This window comes from Equus asinus, chromosome 10 (assembly GCF_041296235.1).
Source record: "Equus asinus isolate D_3611 breed Donkey chromosome 10, EquAss-T2T_v2, whole genome shotgun sequence".
Taxonomy (NCBI): domain Eukaryota; kingdom Metazoa; phylum Chordata; class Mammalia; order Perissodactyla; family Equidae; genus Equus; species Equus asinus.
This window is the reverse complement of record NC_091799.1, coordinates 24,916,058-24,935,372: the sequence shown is the minus strand read 5'-3', so window position 1 is coordinate 24,935,372 and position 19,315 is coordinate 24,916,058. Positions and strand designations below refer to the sequence as shown.

General features: G+C 44.6%; 1 protein-coding gene across 3 annotated transcripts in view; it reads right to left on the bottom strand.

Moving 5' to 3' along the window:
- CDK5RAP2 (CDK5 regulatory subunit associated protein 2) overlaps positions 1–19,315 on the bottom strand; it is a 172,942-nt gene that overhangs the window by 111,977 nt on the left and 41,650 nt on the right. For all 3 annotated transcript variants that reach the window (XM_014830376.3, XM_014830375.3, XM_044778939.2), the window contains 5 exons: positions 17,545–17,707; positions 16,335–16,388; positions 15,357–15,476; positions 12,855–12,947; positions 6,053–6,271 (listed from right to left, as the gene is read on the bottom strand). In XM_014830376.3, the coding sequence (XP_014685862.3) occupies positions 6,053–6,271; positions 12,855–12,947; positions 15,357–15,476; positions 16,335–16,388; positions 17,545–17,707 (649 nt within the window). The remainder of the gene's footprint in view (positions 1–6,052; positions 6,272–12,854; positions 12,948–15,356; positions 15,477–16,334; positions 16,389–17,544; positions 17,708–19,315) is intronic.

Here is a 19,315-nt window from a genome sequence, read left to right as displayed (position 1 = left end):
ATCACACTACCTCAGGTCTGCAGTCTCAGCCCTGACCACCCAGCCATAGACACTGTCTCCAAATGCCATGTTTTGATTCTAGTTCACCAAGAGATGTTCTGAACGCTGTCACTGCCTCATTTGGAGTCATCTATCAACAAGCACATGTGAGAACTGGGGGGTTCAAGCCGAACTACCCTGAAATTAAACCTGCTCCTGTCAAAGCACACAGGATTAGCCTGGTGGGTGATGGGTACAACTTTAATTAGATTTCTGGGCTTTACCAGCAAATGCAACCCCACAGAGAGCGCCCACATCCTGAAGCACACTTAGCAGAGTAGCGGATGACAGGTCTCGTAACAGAAGAGCATTATGAGACGGTCTGGGAAACACGGCTAACCCAATGTCTAACATACGTTGCCTATAACGGAGAAGAAAAAGACTATGACTTGCTCCTCTCCCCCATCTACTCCAAGTAGCATACAGAATGCCTGAACCAGAGCGAGCCAATCTAAAATATCCACCTCTATCCCCTTTTACCACACGCACACACACTAAAAGGAGAGTCTCTGGTGCCAAATAACGTATCACAGTCAGAGATGTGAGGGCAAGGCTGGGGGACTCTAGGCAGCACTCCTGTTACAGACCACAGAAGCGAGGACACTTTACACATCACTTAGGACATCGATTTGGGAATACTGGTTTCTTCTGTTGGCTTTTTGCAAAGGCCTCCTGGATTTCCTGGAAGGGATAGACGTCCCTCTGGTGGCAAGGACATGTAATACAATAAAGGGATCTATCTGTGAGACCCTCACTTTTTGACCTTTCTTATTGTAAACAAGCCTTCCAAAGTAAAAACCAAAGCTGGTATTCACCAGAGCCTCCCAACGGCGCCTGCGCCATCGCAAGCACTTAAGAGATGTCCCTCGAATCACCAAATGAAGAAACTGCAAATTACAACCCGTGCTGAGTGCACTGGCGCCAGATCGCTGCAATCACAGGCAATTCAAACAAACAAACATGACGAACTGCCTCTCGGGCCAAACTTCTCCACGTTCATGCACAATCAGACACGGCGAACTCATGCGTCTCTGATTCAAGCTGCGTTTTCAGATGGGCACTGTCTCCCTCCAAAGTGCTTACGAGCAGGCACAATGAGACTGCAATAAACGTTTCTGGCATGAGCAAAGGATGGTTTGATCACATCCAAAAGAGAACCGATCGGCTTACCATCAGAAAGAATCCAGCGAACGCTACAAAAACCCCTTGATAGAGGACCCCTACAAAGGCTTTGAGTCAGGGCTCATCTATAAACAGGGATGCAGTATTTCCCACCGATTTGGCAGTTCTTGTCCAAGAAACAAGAATAATAGGAAACAGCTAGACACAGTCGCAGGGACTGAAAACCTTAATACTTACAAGCTGGCTGACTTGGATGACATTGATCTGGCCCCGTGCAAGATTGCTTTCACTGAATAGGGCATTGTTGAAGGGTCTGTATACTGCTCAGAGAACTCTTTCTAAAACTCACCAGAGGCAATACTTCCCTCAGGCCAGAGTGCCAGCAAAAGCTGTCCTTTTATCTTAACGTGTTCATCTTACAGACACTGGAGACCTTGTGACTGAATTTCCCTTTTTACTTTTGCTGCTAGGAGCTACGGGCTGCATCTTAAGTCCCTCTCGAGTGCTGTGCAGGGTATCACAGTGTGCGTTTCTACTTTACTCCCTCTGGTTCCATCGTACGAGTCAAACCCTTATTTTCCCCTAATGCCCTTATCTTTATTTTTAATCTCATTGAATTTTATGAATTTCTATAAACCTCTGGAAATGTTTCTGAAACACTGAAAGGAATAAATTACAATTTTTAAAGTTTCAAATAACCAGAATATGTCAAGTTTGGTAATCTTGTTTTGTTTCCCCAAAAACACCATACTCATACCCCTTCACCCTCTGTATAAACCCTTCTCTTCCTTGCCTATCTATTAACCTTTAGCTCAAACTTCAGAACCAGTTCAAAAGTTACTTTCCCCAGGAGCCTTCTCTGATCCCGCAAGCCCCTTTCTTCCTCTGGGCTCCCGTGGTCCTCTATTCATATCTCTACTGTGGAACTGTCCCCATGCCTAGCGCAGGGACTGCACAAAGTGCTCAACATTGCTGACTGCATGAATGGATTCCTTTCCCCTGCCAGGGCAGAAACAGAGCCGCTAAAAGGTCTAGTTTTTTGTTTGTCTGTTTCAATCCAAAAGCAACAGCAGTAGCAGCTGGTGAGTGGGAGGCTCTAGATAATTAAAGAGGCTGGTTAACAGAACAAGCTGATAGACATTCAAGGCCAGGGGGCTTTGCTCTACCTCTGCATTCACCCTAGCACCATAAGGCTAAAACACCTCCCACTGTGTTTCCCCAGATTCTGAACAAGCCAGTGCCTCAAGATCTGGTGTGAAACATTCATATGAGATGGACGCAGCCAGATTCTTAGAATATGACCAGAAGTTAAGCAGAGATACCATTGTGTGCAACACACGTGCAAAAAGAAAGAAACCATGGCCAAATCATCGTGTTAGAAACATCCATGCGAGCAGATGTAGAAGAGTAGCCCTGATGAGCTGGTAGGAAGCTGAGTCACAGGCATGCTCACCTGAAGGAAGCCTTTAGAGTACACAGCTGTCTGGGTCTGCTCAGTGCCACGAAACCAAACAGTGCTGTCTCTGGCTAACTGCTCATCTGCCTAAAACGTGGCTCTAGCGGAGGCTGCCAATAATGGGACTCACACACACACTTCTGATAAAGAAGAACGGGCATGTGACCCAAGTCGGGCCTCTCAGCACCTCAGCCCCCTGGCCACCCTGACAGGGAGACAGCAAGGACAGGGAGTGTGAGAGTCCTCCTACCTCTTCTGTAATAAACTGGGGAGATGTGATCCCAGCAGGGCTGCCAATGATGGGCCCAACCACTTGGAACTGGAGTAAGCGGATGCAAGAAAAAGCAGCCAGCTCTCAGAGAGACAGAGATTCGGTCCTGGCACTGTGCCAGGCAGCCATCCTTCCAGCAGTTTAGTTACACAAGGCAATAAATTTCCCTTTTTGCCTAAGTTACTCCAAGCTGGGTTTCTGTCACCGGCAAAAGAACTCATACTCATAGTATACTTCACCCTCTCTCTCCTCTCACTGTAATAGTCCCCCCTTCCAGTCCCTGCCGAATGTTCCTTGCCTCCTTATGAAGATGTTATATAGGAATACAACTTAATATCACAGCAGCCCAAAATTATTTTAGAAGCACCAGGGTTTATATGAATAAGTGAATTATGGAACCAAAAAACACCGTCTGACAATAGAGGGATAGGTAAATTACTGCATATCCACTTGATATAATATTACGTAGCTGTTTCAAAAGCTTACCAAGAGTAAGTTATAATGTAAAAAAACAATTACATAACATATATACATAGATATGTGTGTGTATATATACATATATCCCCCCATCCAAATTCTACTGAATGGACATTTTTATGACAGCGGCAGAGAGACAGGACAAACTATTTTAAACTAAAAAACTTGTTATCCAACAGTGAAGGATGTAAGAATTGACCATGAAAACTGCACCTCTATAAAAGGACCCTCCAGCCAGTCTTCTTTACCTCATCCATAAAGGCACACCACTCAAATCTTACTCTGCTCACTCAACTCAAGTGTCATCTCCTCCTAGGTCGCCCTGACTACTCCATTCCACAAGGATCTTTTGCACTATCTGTATAAGCTATATTAATTAGCTCTAGATTTTAAATTGCGCATTTTGTCATGTATAACATTTTCATCTCCCTTAGAAAAATAAAACTTTCAGAGGCCATACCTTGTATTTCCATCAACATCTAAACCAGGAGCATTTGGTGTTCAATAACTTTGAATAAACATAGGAAACAAGTCTTTTAATAACATGCAATAAACTGGTACACTCCAATATTGGGGGTGGCAGCATAAATTGGGCCAGTCCTTTGGACAAATAATCTGGCAGCATGATTAACTAGTACAAAATATTTGCACCATCTGATGCAGTAATCTCACTCCTCAGAATCTATCCTGAGGATTTCAAGAGAAAACATCTTTATGACCAAAGATATCATTGTGGCATTCTCTAAACTGCCCAAATGTCCAACAAAGGAGGAAATTATTAAGTAAGTTATGTGAAATCTACTCAATGAAGACTATGCATCATTCAACATGATCACTCTGGAGCCTACACAATATGGAAAGATGCCCAGGAGAGAGTAAGTGACATGGGGAGACACCCATGACCGAGGAAGCGACATGGGGAGACATCCACGATAGAGAAAGTGACATGGCAAGACACCCACGACAGGGGAAGTGACAGGGGGAGATGCCCACAATAGTCTAAGTGACATTGGGAGACGCCCATGATAAAGGATCAAAGAACACAGAGGGTCTTTAGCTTCTGATGAGATTGGGGGCCCAGCTGTACCAGGCCAGAAGAGTGATACTGCAAAACAGTTACTTTATTAGGGTGGTGGAATTGTAGGTAACATTTTCTCATTTTTCTAAATTTCCATTACTGCTCTCTTAATGTTCATTAAAATTTACAAACATTTGTATTTCAATTCTCTCGTCAGCACTGGCATCAGGATTTCAAACGCTGGATCCTGGCATCCCCACCCACAGCAGGCACCAGAGAACCAACCTCTAGTACCTGTGGGCTCTTTTGAGCTCTCCACTCTCACTCTGCCTGCCCTAGGCTCCTGGGCAGGTAATTCAATTAATACGAGTGTCAAGACCTGAGTGTCAACGATCCCTGAGTGTCAACACTGAATCCTTAAGTTTAAATATACAGTCATACGTCGCTTAATGACGGGGATATGTTCTTAGAAATGCGTCGTCAGGTGATTTTGCCACTGTACCAACATCATAGAGTGCACTTACACAAACCTAGATGGTCTAGTCTACCACACACCTAGGTTATACGGTACTAATCTTACAGGACCACTGTCACATACACGTTCTGTTATTGACCAAAACGTTGTTATGCAGCACATGACTATAAAAGAAATTTTAAAAGATAACCTAGGGCCAGCCCAGTGGCACAGCGGTTAAGTTCGCACATTCCACTTCTCGGCGGGCCTGGGGTTCGCCGGTTCGGATCCACCACTTGGCACCACTTGGCAAAATCCATGCTGTGGTGGGCGTCCCACGTATAAAGGAGAGGAAGATGGGCATGGATGTTAGCTCAGGGCCAGTCTTCCTCAGCAAAAAGAGGAGGATTGGCAGTAGTTAGCTCAGGGCTGATCTTCCTCAAAAATAAATAAATAAATAAAAGATAACCTACAGTTTGCCTCTATATTTTGCCTACCAAATTGAGAGAGAATTTTTTAAATGCTAACACCCAATGTTGCATAGAGCAGTCTTAAAAAAAGATCACCCTCACATAATCTAGTATAATCTTTCAGGAGAACAATTTGAGGATTATCTATAAAATAGCTTTGAAAACACTCACACTCTCTGACCCAGTAATTATACCTTGATCAGGAAACAATCAGTGGATAAATATTTATGTAGAACGATGTTTGCTGCAGCATTCATTATAAGGCAAAAAAAAAAAAAAACTGTAGCGTCCTAAATGTCCTACGATAAGGGACTAGCTAAATAAACTGTAGCACATCCAAGTGATGAAATGTTATGCTTGCACACACAAAACATGTTTCTGAAGAACATTTATAACATGGCAACACACCAAAGAGAGAACACTCAATAAAACAAAAAGGATACAAAACTGTATTTTCACCTTGATACCAATAATGCACATGGGGGGGTGGGGGAGACAGAAAGGAGAGGGAGGGAGAGCAGGAGGGAGGGCAGGAGAGCGAGAGACAGTATAAAAGGACTGAAACATCAAATAGTTAAGACTAGTCATTTCTAGGTGAGCAGATGACTGGAATATTCTCTTCTTACTATTTTTCAGATTTTTCTAAGTTTTCTGCAATGAACATCTCCCTAAAACCAGAAACAGCTGAACAGCCCCAGCCCGACCACACTGCCTACTATTTCAGAAGGGAACAGGCACTGCTCACATGGATGGTGGCGTCTCCTTTGCTCTTCTCATGATGTGCTGCCTCCAGGTCCTTCTCTAGTCTCTCCTTCTCCTGCTGCAGGTCACTCAGCTCCTGGGTGACCTTCTTAACGTTCCTGCGCAGTCTGTGGTTCTCCGTACTCTTGGTGAGGTTTTCTGCCTGCAGCTCAGCCAAAAGGGCTGCCTTTTCTAACAGAGCAGCCTCCTGATCTTCAGACCCCTAGCAGAGGAGGGAGAGAGGGGACAAGAGCTGATTTTCACGGCTCATTAAACAAACCAAGAAACCTGTGCTCCTTTTCCACCTTGGGGGGATAAAAGGAAAAGAAAAAGATTATTAACATAAACAACATTCAGGACTCAAAGCACAAATAATATGAAGATTTTGAAATAACTTAAGGTGATATTTATGTTATGATGTTGATGTTCAGGGGAGGAAAGGCTACGATTATGTAAAATACATACATACATTTTTAAGACTAGAAGGAAAAGCACAGAATGTTAATAGTAACTGCCTTTAGTGGGGTGGGAACATAGTTGATTTTTTCCCTTCACTTCTCTGTATTTTCAAATGCTCTAAGGTTAGTGAGCACATAACTTCTATAATGGTTTTTTTAAAAACAATTTAATTAAGTTATTTTAAAAAGGTAGAATGAAGAGCTTCACTTCAAACCAGAGAGATTCAAGCACTGTCCATGTTCATCTACATGAGAACGGCTCAAACCCACAGTCCTCTAGAGAAAAAGATGTGGTCAGCTTGGTAGCCTGATGGTCACCTTGAAAGGCTATAAATTGGGCAGAGTCCGAGGGCTAAATGTGTCAAGAACATCTTTATTTCATTAACAGACAGTTTGCTAGAGAAAATACATATGTGACTTCAAGCATATGAAAAAATGTTATAATTCACCAATAATCAAAAAGAGTAAATTGGGGGCGGGCCCGGTGGTGCAGCGGTTAAGTGCGCACGTTCTGCTTCTCGGTGGCCCGGGCTTTGCTGGTTCAGATCCCGGGTGTGGACATGGCACCGCTTGGCACGCCATGCTGTGGTGGGCGTCCTACATATAAAAAGTAGAGGAAGATGGGCACGGATGTTAGCTTAGGGCCAGTCTTCCTCAGCAAAAAAGAGGAGGATTGGCAGCAGTTAGCTCAAAGCTAATCTTCCTCAAAAAAAAAAAAAAAAAACTCTCCAAAATTATATTAAAAAAAAGAGTAAATTAAAACAAGCTCTCATTTAACAAGTGAGATTGTTTTAATGAGAATATCCAGTGCTGGCAAGCTTATTGTGAAATGGCACAATGAATACTCACTTTTCAAGATCTGATCAAGCATCTAGAAGCCAGGAAATATGCTGGCAGGACTGTGAACTGATAGAACTCCCTATGGACAGACTACACATATCAAGTTAGTGTACACAATATAAACATGTTCAGACTCATCCAAATAATTCCCCTCCTAGGACTCAATCTCAGAGGACGAATCCAAAATATGGGAGGGAAAGCCTTATACACAAAGTCATTCATCCCAGAATTACTTAGAACAGTAAAAAAATACGACACAGCCTAAATGTGCAAGAATATGAAAATGGATAAGGAAAGTATAGTAAAGCCACACAATGAAATCTTAAAACTATATTTACAAAGAGTTGATAATATGGGAATACTTCTAACTCACAATACTATATGAAAAAACAGAAGACCAAATTATAACTGATCTAAAAAATAAAATCCAGGGGCTGGCCCCGTGGCCGAGTGGTTAAGTTCGCGCACTGCGCTGCAGGCGGCCCAGTGTTTCGTTGGTTCGAATCCTGGGCGCGGACATGGCACTGCTCATCAGACCACGCTGAGGCAGCGTCCCACATGCCACAACTAGAAGAACCCACAACTAAGAATATACAACTATGTACCGGGGGCTTTGGGGAGAAAAAGGAAAAAATAAAAAAAATCTTTAAAAAAAAAAATAAAATAAAATCCATGCATAGAAGAAAGCCTGGAAGGAAAACTATCAAAATGCTAATGGTGGTTGGGTGATTTTCTGGTTTTTTCTTCTTTCTAGTCTTCCGAAAAAAAAAATTTGAAGCATATATATATAATACTTTTAATCAGGAGAAAATATACTTTAAAAAATCTTTTCTTTGAATTAGACTGAGGTTTAAGATTAAAAAGTCAAAAGCAGGGCCAGCCCAGTGGTGCAGAGGTTAAGTCTGCACATTCCGCTTCAGCAGCCCAGCGTTTGCCAGTTTGAACCCCAAGCATGGACCTACGCACCACTTGTCAGGACATGCTGTGGCAGGCATCCCACATATAAAGTAGAGAAAGATGGGCACGAATGTTAGCTCAGGGCCAGTCTTCCTCAGCAAAAAGAGGAGGATTGGCAGCAAATGTTAGCTCAGGGCTAATCTTCCTCAAAAAAAAAAGTCAAAAGCAAGGGACACTTGAGCTGTCAAGGTCACAACTTGGACTGGAGTAAAGGGACTGGCCCCAGCTCCCTGGCCTTTCCAGAAAATCCATCTCCACTACCATCGATAGCTAAGTCTTAATTGTTCAGGAGAGGTGGGCTACAACCTAGTTAATCTAGGGGCAGGGGGTTCGGCTGTTCCTGGCCCACCGACAGCCCAGCCATCTGGGCCCATGTTTCCCAACTGCTATTTAGGACACAGCAACAGAGACTGAGGGAGAACTCTATTCAAATTGCAAAGTAGGTTTTATAGAAGCTTTTTAGTTTCCTTTAAAATTAAAATAAATAAAAAGAAGAGGGAAACCTAGGTCACAGGCCAAAAAAAAGAAAGTATCTGGGGCAGTGCTTATTTAAATAAATTCTAAAAACAAAAGTAGATAAACGATGATTGGGACAATGCTCAGCTTGAACAATTTCACAGGTATCTTTCATCACGCACTGATTATATATGGGGAGCTACAGCAGGCACTTTCACACACAACGTATCTCTGTTTCTCATACCAACCCTACAAAGTACACGTTACTATCCCTATTTAAACAAGTGAGGCTCAGAACTGTTAAATGACTAGCCTGTCATCAGACCATAAGTGATTAAATCAGACTCAAATAATTTGGAGCCTGTGTTCTCTCTACAGCCCTATACTGCCTTGCCCATTCCAGTGAAGATTCCAATTAACACCAATAACTACCGAGAATTAAAACAAGAAGACTGAATTCAAGGAGAGAAGGCGAGAGACAGAACACCAATTAAGAGCTTGTTAAACATCGGACAGCAATGGTTAGTGTTAAAATAATAGTTATTATAAAGTGATGAAAGCTCTGCAGGACTATCATGCAGATAACGATGACAAAGCCTCTTTAAAAATCCAAGCTCAAAGAATTCAAATTCATACATTCTATTCCCTTCATAAAAATCCTTGCCACGTTAAATATTCCTTAAATGGCCCTTTGCAAAACTTCCTTGGAGAGTTCTTTACCTTGTTCTGCATGACACCCTGCTTTTTTGAATTCTAGTTCGTCAGTTAGGTGCTTATAAACAGTGGCAAACGTCTGGCCCAGTTAGACACGGTCAGAAACTGAAGGCCAAATGTAATATTAAACAGATCATCCTTCCCCACAGTGCAGAAACACCGTCATGTTTCTACATCATGCAGAGAGGCAGAGAGCTCAGCGTTCAAAGAGCAGTGCCAGCTGTGTGACGTGGGGGAAGTGAACTTCTCCGAAGTTCAGGTTCCTCATCTGTGAAAGGAACGATCTCGATTTCACAGGGTTGTTGTGAAGATTAAACGTGATGCATAGAGTACTGCTGCAGCGGCTGCGGAACAAATAAATCTAGCTCCCCTGTTCCATCACTGACTCCATTATCTTTCATCCCAATTGAAAGGTAACACGGAGAGGCCCCTCAGACTAAAAGCTATGTGTGTAACACCATTAGTAGAGAATTTGAAAAACAGACCGAAGTAACTACTCTATTTTTATGCCAGAAGATTATACTACTCAATTTAAGGATGAGTTAACATTTGTTGAGTTACTGCTTGTGCCCTGATATACTTTCTTACTTAATCCTTGTAAGGATTATGTGCCATAAGTCTGATTATCCAGATTTTACAACGCGCGAGCAGGCGGGGAGAGCGCAAACGTCTTGCCCAAAGTTACATAGTGAAGAGCAGAGTCAGGATTCAAGTCCATGTCTGCCCATGTTCCTCCCATACAATGCACTAAATGCAGCTCTTTAAGAAGACTGTTTAAAAAGCACAGAGACAGACACACACACACGCACACAAATGAGTACGAGTCAAACTGCTGAAATCTGAATTAAGGCCAATGGACGCACCAATATCAACTGTCCTGGTTGCGACACTGTACTACAGTTTTGCAAGCTATTACACAAAGGGCAAAGGGTATACAGAAATCTACTGCATGTGAATCTACAACTATGTCAAAAGAAAAATTAACCAAAAAAAAGATTGGGTAGATCTACATATACTGCCATGGCAAGAACATTAGATGGGGAAAAAAAAGATTAGAGAACAAAATACATATTATGATCTTATTTTTAATTTTTCAAAGGTTGTATGTATATATGTATAAATATGCATTGAAAGAGTCAAGATGTTAACAGCAAACATCTTTAAGACATGAGTTTATTGGTGATTTTTATCAACCTCTTTCCACTATTTTAAGTACTTTATAAATTTCCTACAGTGTGTAATTTTACTTTTATAGCCAGGCAGGGAAAGGAGGAAGAAAAATGCTATTTCCAATTTGAAAATGTATTTTTTAAAGGGGTAAAAAAATATATTTTTTCAATGGGTACAGCCAGCCCACAGTGTAGACAGAGTCACATCTGTGATTAGAATTCACATCTCTGCACTGTGACAAATGCTCCAAGAGTTTGAATATTACTTGCTGTTGCTTCAGTGTCAGGCTTGATGCCAGCCCTGTGAGTTGTGGCTATTTCACTCAGGCTGCAATCAGTTCAAATCATATGACATCCCAAAAAGGTCCTAATACGTGAAAGAAAATGCATTTTCAAGTGTCTATGCAACATTCAAACTATGCATACCTCATAATGAAATAACCAATATAAGCGCACCGTGTGCATTTATTCACACACGCAATCAGAGCAGGGGAAAGAACACAGCCTTTGGAGTCAGACTTGAGTTCAAGTCCCAGCAACCAGTCGAACTGCTACATACGCCCCACCATGGGTAAGGATTAAATGAGCGCTCTTGGAACAGCCAACCGGGCATGGAGCACTGGAGGAGTTTCGACAGTTCCTGACCTCTGTGCACTGAGGACATGAAACCTGGCCAACACTGTGTATGACAAGACCTCACAAGTCATTCTGAAAGTCTTTCAACTAGGACTGAGGGTTATGAAATTAATAAATGTATGTAATAAATCTGGCTAACATTTAAATGTATAAGATTACTTTCTCTCCTTCAAGACCCAATATAACAAGTAAAATATCACAACACTTATAAGGATGTCTGGTCTCTCTGCTTGTCAACTGCCAACGTATTTTTTTTTCTCAAGCAATGGGAAATATGGATGGATTTCCTAAGAATTCAGCTTTTAAAGCTTGTTATTTTCTAAGCAAGGAAAAAAAACTCAGTGAAAAGTGTAATCTCAGCTCCATTTTATCAACCACTGGCAAAATGGTGGGGAAGGCAAGCCTGAGATTCTAAAAGCAGAAATTTGTCTATGCTTCTAATACACTATGATCTAAACCAAATTACTTCAATTATTCTTAGTGTGAACCAAAGTTCTGCAAAAGATAAGGCATGGGATATGAATCTTAAGAATCAAACAGTCCTAAATTAGATTTAACTTCTAATTTCTACTTTATTTATAACCCAAAACAGCATGGGTGGAGGGGGTGGAAGGAGAAAGCTGAAAGCAGTATGTATTTATTCAGACGGTGAAACGTTACTGACTCATTAGGTCATCAGGAATAGGTACACACTGTATTGGGAAACATGGGGGGAATGTTAAAACAGATAACAACACACAACTAAAATTAGCAAGAGAGAAGGAAGATTAAAGGGATGACCAGCAGGAGTCCTTGCAGTACAATATTGGGGGACAAAAGAGAAAAGGCAGGTCAAATCATGAAGGCCTGGACCAGAAAGCTGGGAGGGAGCAGGTAGGAGTGAAGAAGCCAGGTGGGGGAGGTATGGGTGACAGGTACAAACACAGGCTGGGAGTGAGACTGGCCCTGGGACCCAATCCTAGGCTCTATCGCTCACCACTCTGTGACCCTGAACAAGGTACCTGAACCTCTGAGCCAGGGTTTCCTCAGCAGTACAACAAGGATACTAACAGTGGCTACTTCACGGAGCTGCTGTGCAGATTCATCAAGCTAATCCATGGAGAGCACTTAGCACGCGACTTGGCCCATAGTATGTGCTCAATAAATGCCAGCTGTTATTATTAGCAATTACTACGTTTAAATCCTGGCCTGACCACTTGCTAGCTGTTTGACAGTGAATAAGTAGCATACCCTCGCTGAGCTTCAAAAGCCCCGCACACAAGGGGATGATAATTACCTTCCCCACAGGGTCGTGAGGATTAAATGAGACAGTCCACACATCTTGCACAGTCTCCTACTGGCACAGAGTAAACTCGGCCCTTCTAAACAGGGTTAGTTGTCGTCATTATCATTGTCACATTGAGGAGGGGGCTGGAGAAGCCCCCAAAGCTGGTGGAGGATTTCCTTTAATTAGACTGAGCTACTTCGATTACCAAAGACCACTGGAGTTTTCCTTGGTTCCTTGCAGCTGCGAAGTCCTGACCTCAGCAGGCGGAAGATCAAGGAGACAGCCACTTGGACCCAAGTGAACACTTACCTGGAAGATCTGGGTCTGCGCCTTCTGGGGGGCCTCTCTGGCTTTCGCGAAGGCAGCAGTGAGCTCTTCGATTTCAGAGTTAAGTTCTTCAACCTGGGCGAAAATAAGGAACAGCAGTCAAGTGCACAGATGGGCTCTCCTCTCCGGGCACAGCCCACGTGCTTTTCCTGCTGAATGTGCAGCGCTTAGAATCAAGAGCTGTGCAGTCAGACAAGGCCTGAAGTCGGAGAGGTCGGGTCTCTAGTTTGGCTGTTTACTAGCTGGATGGCTTCAGCCTTGGAATTAATCACGCTGAGACTTAATTCCCTCAACGACAATACCACCACCCACCCAACTACAGCACTGTTGGGTTAAATGAGGTAATGCGTCCTGGGGCTCCAATGATGCCTGGGTCGTACAAAGTGTTACTATTATTGTCCATATAGATGACCCACCCCACAGTCTAGCCTGGCTAGTCCCAGGATTCCTCATCTTCTAGTGACCCTCTCCTACACCAGAGTCAGACACGAACTACCATGGTGACACCTGGGACTCTGCCAGCACCCAGAACTGCTCCATCACTGGTGCCACTATGTACTGAAGGTCCCCAGCTTCAGCTGGGCCCTGAACTCCCAAAACACGATACAAAGTATAACTACTATTAACGTGAGCCCAATCTCTGCTGCACCTGACACTGGTGATGACTCAGACTCTTGCCCTCCTTCAGCTTCTTCAAGACCACAGCTTCCTGGTTAGCTTCATCCTTCTGCAAGCAGGCCTACTGTCTCCTCTGGGCATTCCTCCTCCTGTACTTGAAATTCTGAAGCCCCCTGTGGTCCCATCCTCAGCCTTCTTTTCCCATTCTATGCTCTCCCTGGGTAAGTAAATCAACTCTTAGAATTGTAACTCACAGCTGTATAAGAATGGCTTCCAGATCTACATCTTCAGACCTGAGCTCTCCCCAGGCTTTGGACTCCTGGCATATCTATCTGCCTCCTGGACATCTCACCTTGATGGTCCACAAGCTCCTCAAAGTCAATACTTTCTAAACAAACTCATCACCTCCATCACCACCCTCATCTCGCCATCATACTCCACGTTTTACACTTTTAAGCAAGTTGGTGACCCCACCATATCCCTAGTCGTGCCAGCCAGACACCTAAAAGTCATCCCTCACTGCTTTTTCTCTCAATTCCTACATCTAATCATCAAATTTCCCCAAATTTACTTCTAACCTTCAGTTATTTCTAATTTTATTTCTTGAATGAGCCCACCCCTCCCTTCCTACTGGCCGTGACCACTGCTCTAATTCAGCCTTTCTGAATTAGGTGGCTCTCGGCGCAGCTACTGGCCTCCCTGCCTCCGTGCTCTTCTTCCCGCAGTCCTCTCTCTGGATAGAGGCACAGATCTCCCTAAAATGCAAATGGGATCATCCCCCCGCTGCTTCAGAGCCTTTAGTGGCCTGCCACCCAAGCAGCTAAGTGTGATTAGGTTTCCACCACCACCGGCTGGCCCGTGCAACCTCTCCAGCTCCTTCTCTCGCCTCACTTAATGCTCTGACAACCTCAAACTGCTTTTGGTTCCACAAACACATATCAGGCTCTTTCCTAACTTACTGCCTCGACCAGTGTTCTCCCCTCTGTATGAAATGGCCTCCTTGTCTCTGCCTCCCTTCCCAACTAACTCCTACTCATCCTCTAAGATTCCACTCAGATACCTTCTCCTAGAAGCGCCACTCCCCGGTACCCATATACACACTCTAATCTGGATTAGGGCCCCTTCCTTCCACTTCCACAGCCCCTGCCCTTCCCCTCACACCACCTTCACTCTGCCTTTCTTCCCCACTAGACTGCAAGCAGAGCTGGGCTTTCCTCTCTGCATCTGTGCCTACGACAGACTGCTATACTAACGACAAGATGACAGCATGGAACCACCAGCCACAACCTTGGGTCCCAACAGGCAACAACCCAGCTAGCTATCTAACTATCCGCAGTCGTGGCCTTGCCTCCCAAACTCTTTTATCTCAATCTTCTGTTGTCTTTCAAAACATTAGACATTGTCCAATATGGCAGCGAATAGCCCCTATGGCCCCTGGGCACTTGAAATTTGGTCAGTCTGAATTGAGATGCACTGTAAGCACATCTGGACTTCAAAGACAAAGTTCAGATTTAAAGAATGTTAAATACCTCATTATTACTATTGTTCCCTTGATTACATGTTGAAATGCTCATATGTAGGACATATGAGCTATTAAAGTTAATTTCACTTGTTTCTTTTTCCTTCTAATGTGGCTACTGGAAAACTCAAAATTACGTAAGCATCTCACGTTCTATTTTTATTGGACAGCACTGGATCAGACACTTCAAAAAGAATTTTCAATGGACTAAAGGACCCCTTCCACACTTTCTATACTCATCTCAGCGCTCTCATAAACCTTTCCCCTGAAGCTAAAAATTCAGGGTAGGACAGGCCAGTCACAGAAGCTAATAAAGAAAAATTTCACTTCAGGACTATCAGACATACCTCTTTTTCCTTTGACTTTAATGCCATGGTTAGACCCTGAATGGCCTTATCCCTCTTTAAACTATTTTTCTTTTCTGTAGCAATTTCTCTTTCCTTCTCTCTCAGGTCCTCCTGAAGTGCCTAAATTAGATTAGAAAAAGATTCACTAAGTTGATGCGTTCCAACCAAAACGCACTGTGAATATATCTTTTAGAGCACACTCAAACGCAGTTATTCTATCTCACTCCTGTCAACCTGTGATTAATGTTTCCAAGTAGAGCTGAACGCAGTGGCATCAGCTCCAAGTTCCCGTGTTCCCGCTCACAGCACCAGGGCTGGGTGAAAGGAGGGGAGCAGATCAGTTAAGACGATGACAGCTACTCCTCTGGGAAGGACTCCAATGCCTTCTGGAATTTGAATACAGTCACATCAGAGTCTCTGAAACCGCACCGGGTTATTTGGGGGAAATAACAGATCATTAATTTCATTCCTTAATGCTACAAATGCTGGCAGAGAATTTGGCTTGATGGAGACTGAACATATACATTTATAGTCTGAGTTCACTTCCAAAGATAATCACTGCCGCCTCGCTCCCGGGCTGTTGTGAGGATCAAACGAGATAATGGACGGGAAAGCACTTTCTAAGCTGGCAGGTGCTGCACAGGTGCCAACTACTGTGGCTGGGGTGCCATGGTAATGGCTCTGGAATCACACTGGCGGGTCTGAATCCTTGCTATACCTCTCCCAGCTCCGTGACCTTGGGTAAGGGACCTCACCTCTTTGAGCTTCACAGGCCACATATGCAAAATGGGAATGCCTGCTTCAGGGAGTCATTGCAAAGACTGAGAAAGCTTCTCTAAAGTACCTACAGCTTGACTGGCACACAGCAGCACTCAAGGAATGACAGCTATTGTCACACAGAATTGTCTATTGCATTCAGAATAAGGCAAGAGGCGAAGATAAATCTTTGGTAAATTTTTAAAAATTTTATCAACATACCTGGATCCTCTCTTCAAAGTGATTCCTCTCCTTCTGGCGCTCCACTTGTGCAGCCTAAGAAATGGCAGTCATTGGTGCGCAGAAGGGACCCACAACCCAGAGCTTCCCCACAACAATTAGAGTGAGCAGCTCATTCACTCGCTGCTCCCCACTGCTGTGGAACTCACGGAAACAAGTGTCCACTCCTTCTCTCTGTCTCACCCAAAGTGCCACCGGAGTGAAGAAAAACGTAAAGACAAGCCACCCACACTGGTTATCACCAGCCCCAGAGAAAGTAAACCAAGGAGCCGCAGGACAACGAAGAAGCCTGCTAAAGGACAGGGCCAGGGGGTGAGAGGAGGGTTAAACGGAGGAGCAGGAGGCAGGGCTGACTACAGCCGAACACCAACTGGTGAGGCGAAAGAATTCACTGCTGTGGTCGGGACAAAGGAGACCCCTCCATAAAGAAATCAAGACTTTCCACGAGCATCCAGAACATCCCGTAATGTGAATGTACCACAGGAGCAACTGCCTTGGGCCAGCACAAATTGGAAGGTCTCGACTAGGCCCACCTGCACTTCTGGGTCCTGCCCACCCTTTTCAACACAGCTTCACATGGAGGCCGCCTAGCGTGGCGGAGGGGTCCAGGGAGCTGTGGGGTCTGGCACTAGTAACCCACCTCTTGGAGCCTGGGAAAATATAACAACTCCTCTGAGCCCGCTTCTAAACTCGATGAGGAGACCGTGATCTCTGCCTCATGAGGTGGCCAGGAGGACTCAGTGAGGTGGCATGCTGAAGCCGTTCGCGTGCTGCCAGGCCCAATGTGAGTCAGTTCCTTCCGCCCACTGCCTCTGAAGTTCCAGACCAAAGGTGGCTTCAAGCCTGCCTCTGACCACAAAGGTAAACGGGTATGTACCACTACTTATCCTAAGAAAACCCCAAGGATGAAAATAAAGTCCCCGGGCAACAACGAATTAACACATGGCAAAACAGAGGCAAGCAAATGTGAAGTGTTTTTTCAACCAACTCTTTATACAAACACGAGGTTGGAAGGAAAAGAAAAACACCAGGGCCCCTGACACAGGAGGCTTCTGCTAATTCCTAGGCTGACAGGGAGCTAATATTTAGAAGTAGACAGTGTGCAAATCTTGGCGACTGAAGTGCATCCCACTTCCCATTGAGGAGTCCAGTCTGCTAATTAAAGTCACCCCTTCAAGTCCCATCGCCTCACCTCAGTTTCGCTCTCCTTTTCTCCCCTCAGAGCAGCAGAAAGTCCTTGGAGCTCTCCAGATGACACGTTCTTATCAGAAGATGCCATCTGAGATTTCTCCTCTTCAAGGCACTGAATTAAAGCTTCTTTGCTCTTCAAAGACAGCTTCAACTCCTCAATCAGTCTAAAAGAGAAGGAAATTTAAATATTAATTCTAAGCTGTTCTCTTAGCTCAGAGGAGCAGGAGGAGGTAGGAAACGGGGCCAGACATCTTCAAAGTAGACACGTCCACTGACTGAACAAAAACGCAATGGCATTTTGCAGGGTGGAGATTAAGGGCCAGAATTCGTGCGCCATTAACCGTCCCCTCGCCTCTAGCCTGGGCCCGGACGATCCAACCTCTGAGCTGCCAGACTAGTCTGCTGGAGTCACACCCCAACTCGAAGACTTCCAGTGGCCCACGGTCGACAGCAGTGGATTACTAATGTTTTAGGCCAAGAAATCCTCTCTCCAAAAGGAATCCAGCACTGAAGCCTAAACAAGCACGCCCAATAAAGCGGACTTGTTCTGTGAGGGGAAAGGACAGAGCACGTCCCTCCCAGGCTTCTCAGGGCAAACTCAAAAACACACCAACTTTCAACATAAAGGCTCAACTCCTGAGCCAGGCCTTCTAGGCTCAGCTTTTAGGGCCTAGAAGGTCAGAGGCCCTGCTGACAGCTTGTTTCACCTCTCACACGTAGCTGTCCCCGCTCCACCGCTGCTCAGGAGCCTCACTTCCCATTCTCCCCAGAAGCCAGGCTGTTTTGTGCCTCTAGACCTTTGCTCACACTAGTCCCTCCACCTAGAATGCCCTTCACAACTCTCCTCCACCTGATAAACACCCAGCATCCACCCGAGTCAGCGAGGCATTTCCTCCCCTCAAGGCATCTTTGCCAACCCACACCCCTAGGGTCCCCTCAGGTAGAGCTGAACACCGCCTTCTCGGGGCCACCAAATTACCTCACATCAGCTGTTCCCTGACCTCGCCAAGTTAATTACCCTCGCTGAGCCTGTATTTCCTCAGGTATAGAATGGGATTACCTTTTTATGTCATTGGAGATAAGCTATTTAAAATGGCCCTACACAGTTCCAGGCACATGGCAGAACTTAACAAATGACAGCCGCTATAATTTTACTTTTTTTTTTTTTTTAACATTCAACCTTCAGCATTTTGTCGGAGGATGCTCAGAAGAGCTTTTCTGTAGCTAAGACTAGACAGCAAGCTCGTACAGTAGAAAGAGCAAAGGCTTGGAACTGGAAGTCTGAGAGCTTCCCTCGCTCCCAGGTGAAGGGGAGGAGGGAGCTGGAAGCAGTGACAGCACCTAGCAATGCACTGTGCTGCGGTCTGAATATTTGCGTCCTCCCAAAATTCATTCATGGAAATCCTAACCCCCAAAGTGATGGGATTAGAAGGTGGGACCTTTGGGAGATCATGAGGGTGGAACTCTCAAGAATGGGAGCAGTGCCTCGTAAATGAGGCTCCAGAAAGATCCCTCACCGCTTCCGCCATGTGCGATACAATGGGAAGCGGGCAACCAGGAAGAGGCCCCCCCCTGCCCCGACCATGCTGGCACCTCCATCTTGGACTTCCACCCTCCAGAACCCTAAGAAATAAACTTCTATTTCTGTAAGCTATTTTGTTTTGGCCCCCCAAATGGACTAAGACAATTGGGTACAGAGGGTACCAGGCAGCACCAGTGCAAGGCTCTCAAAACTGGGAAAAGGAGTAAGACTTCTCGAGGGGGTTCAACTC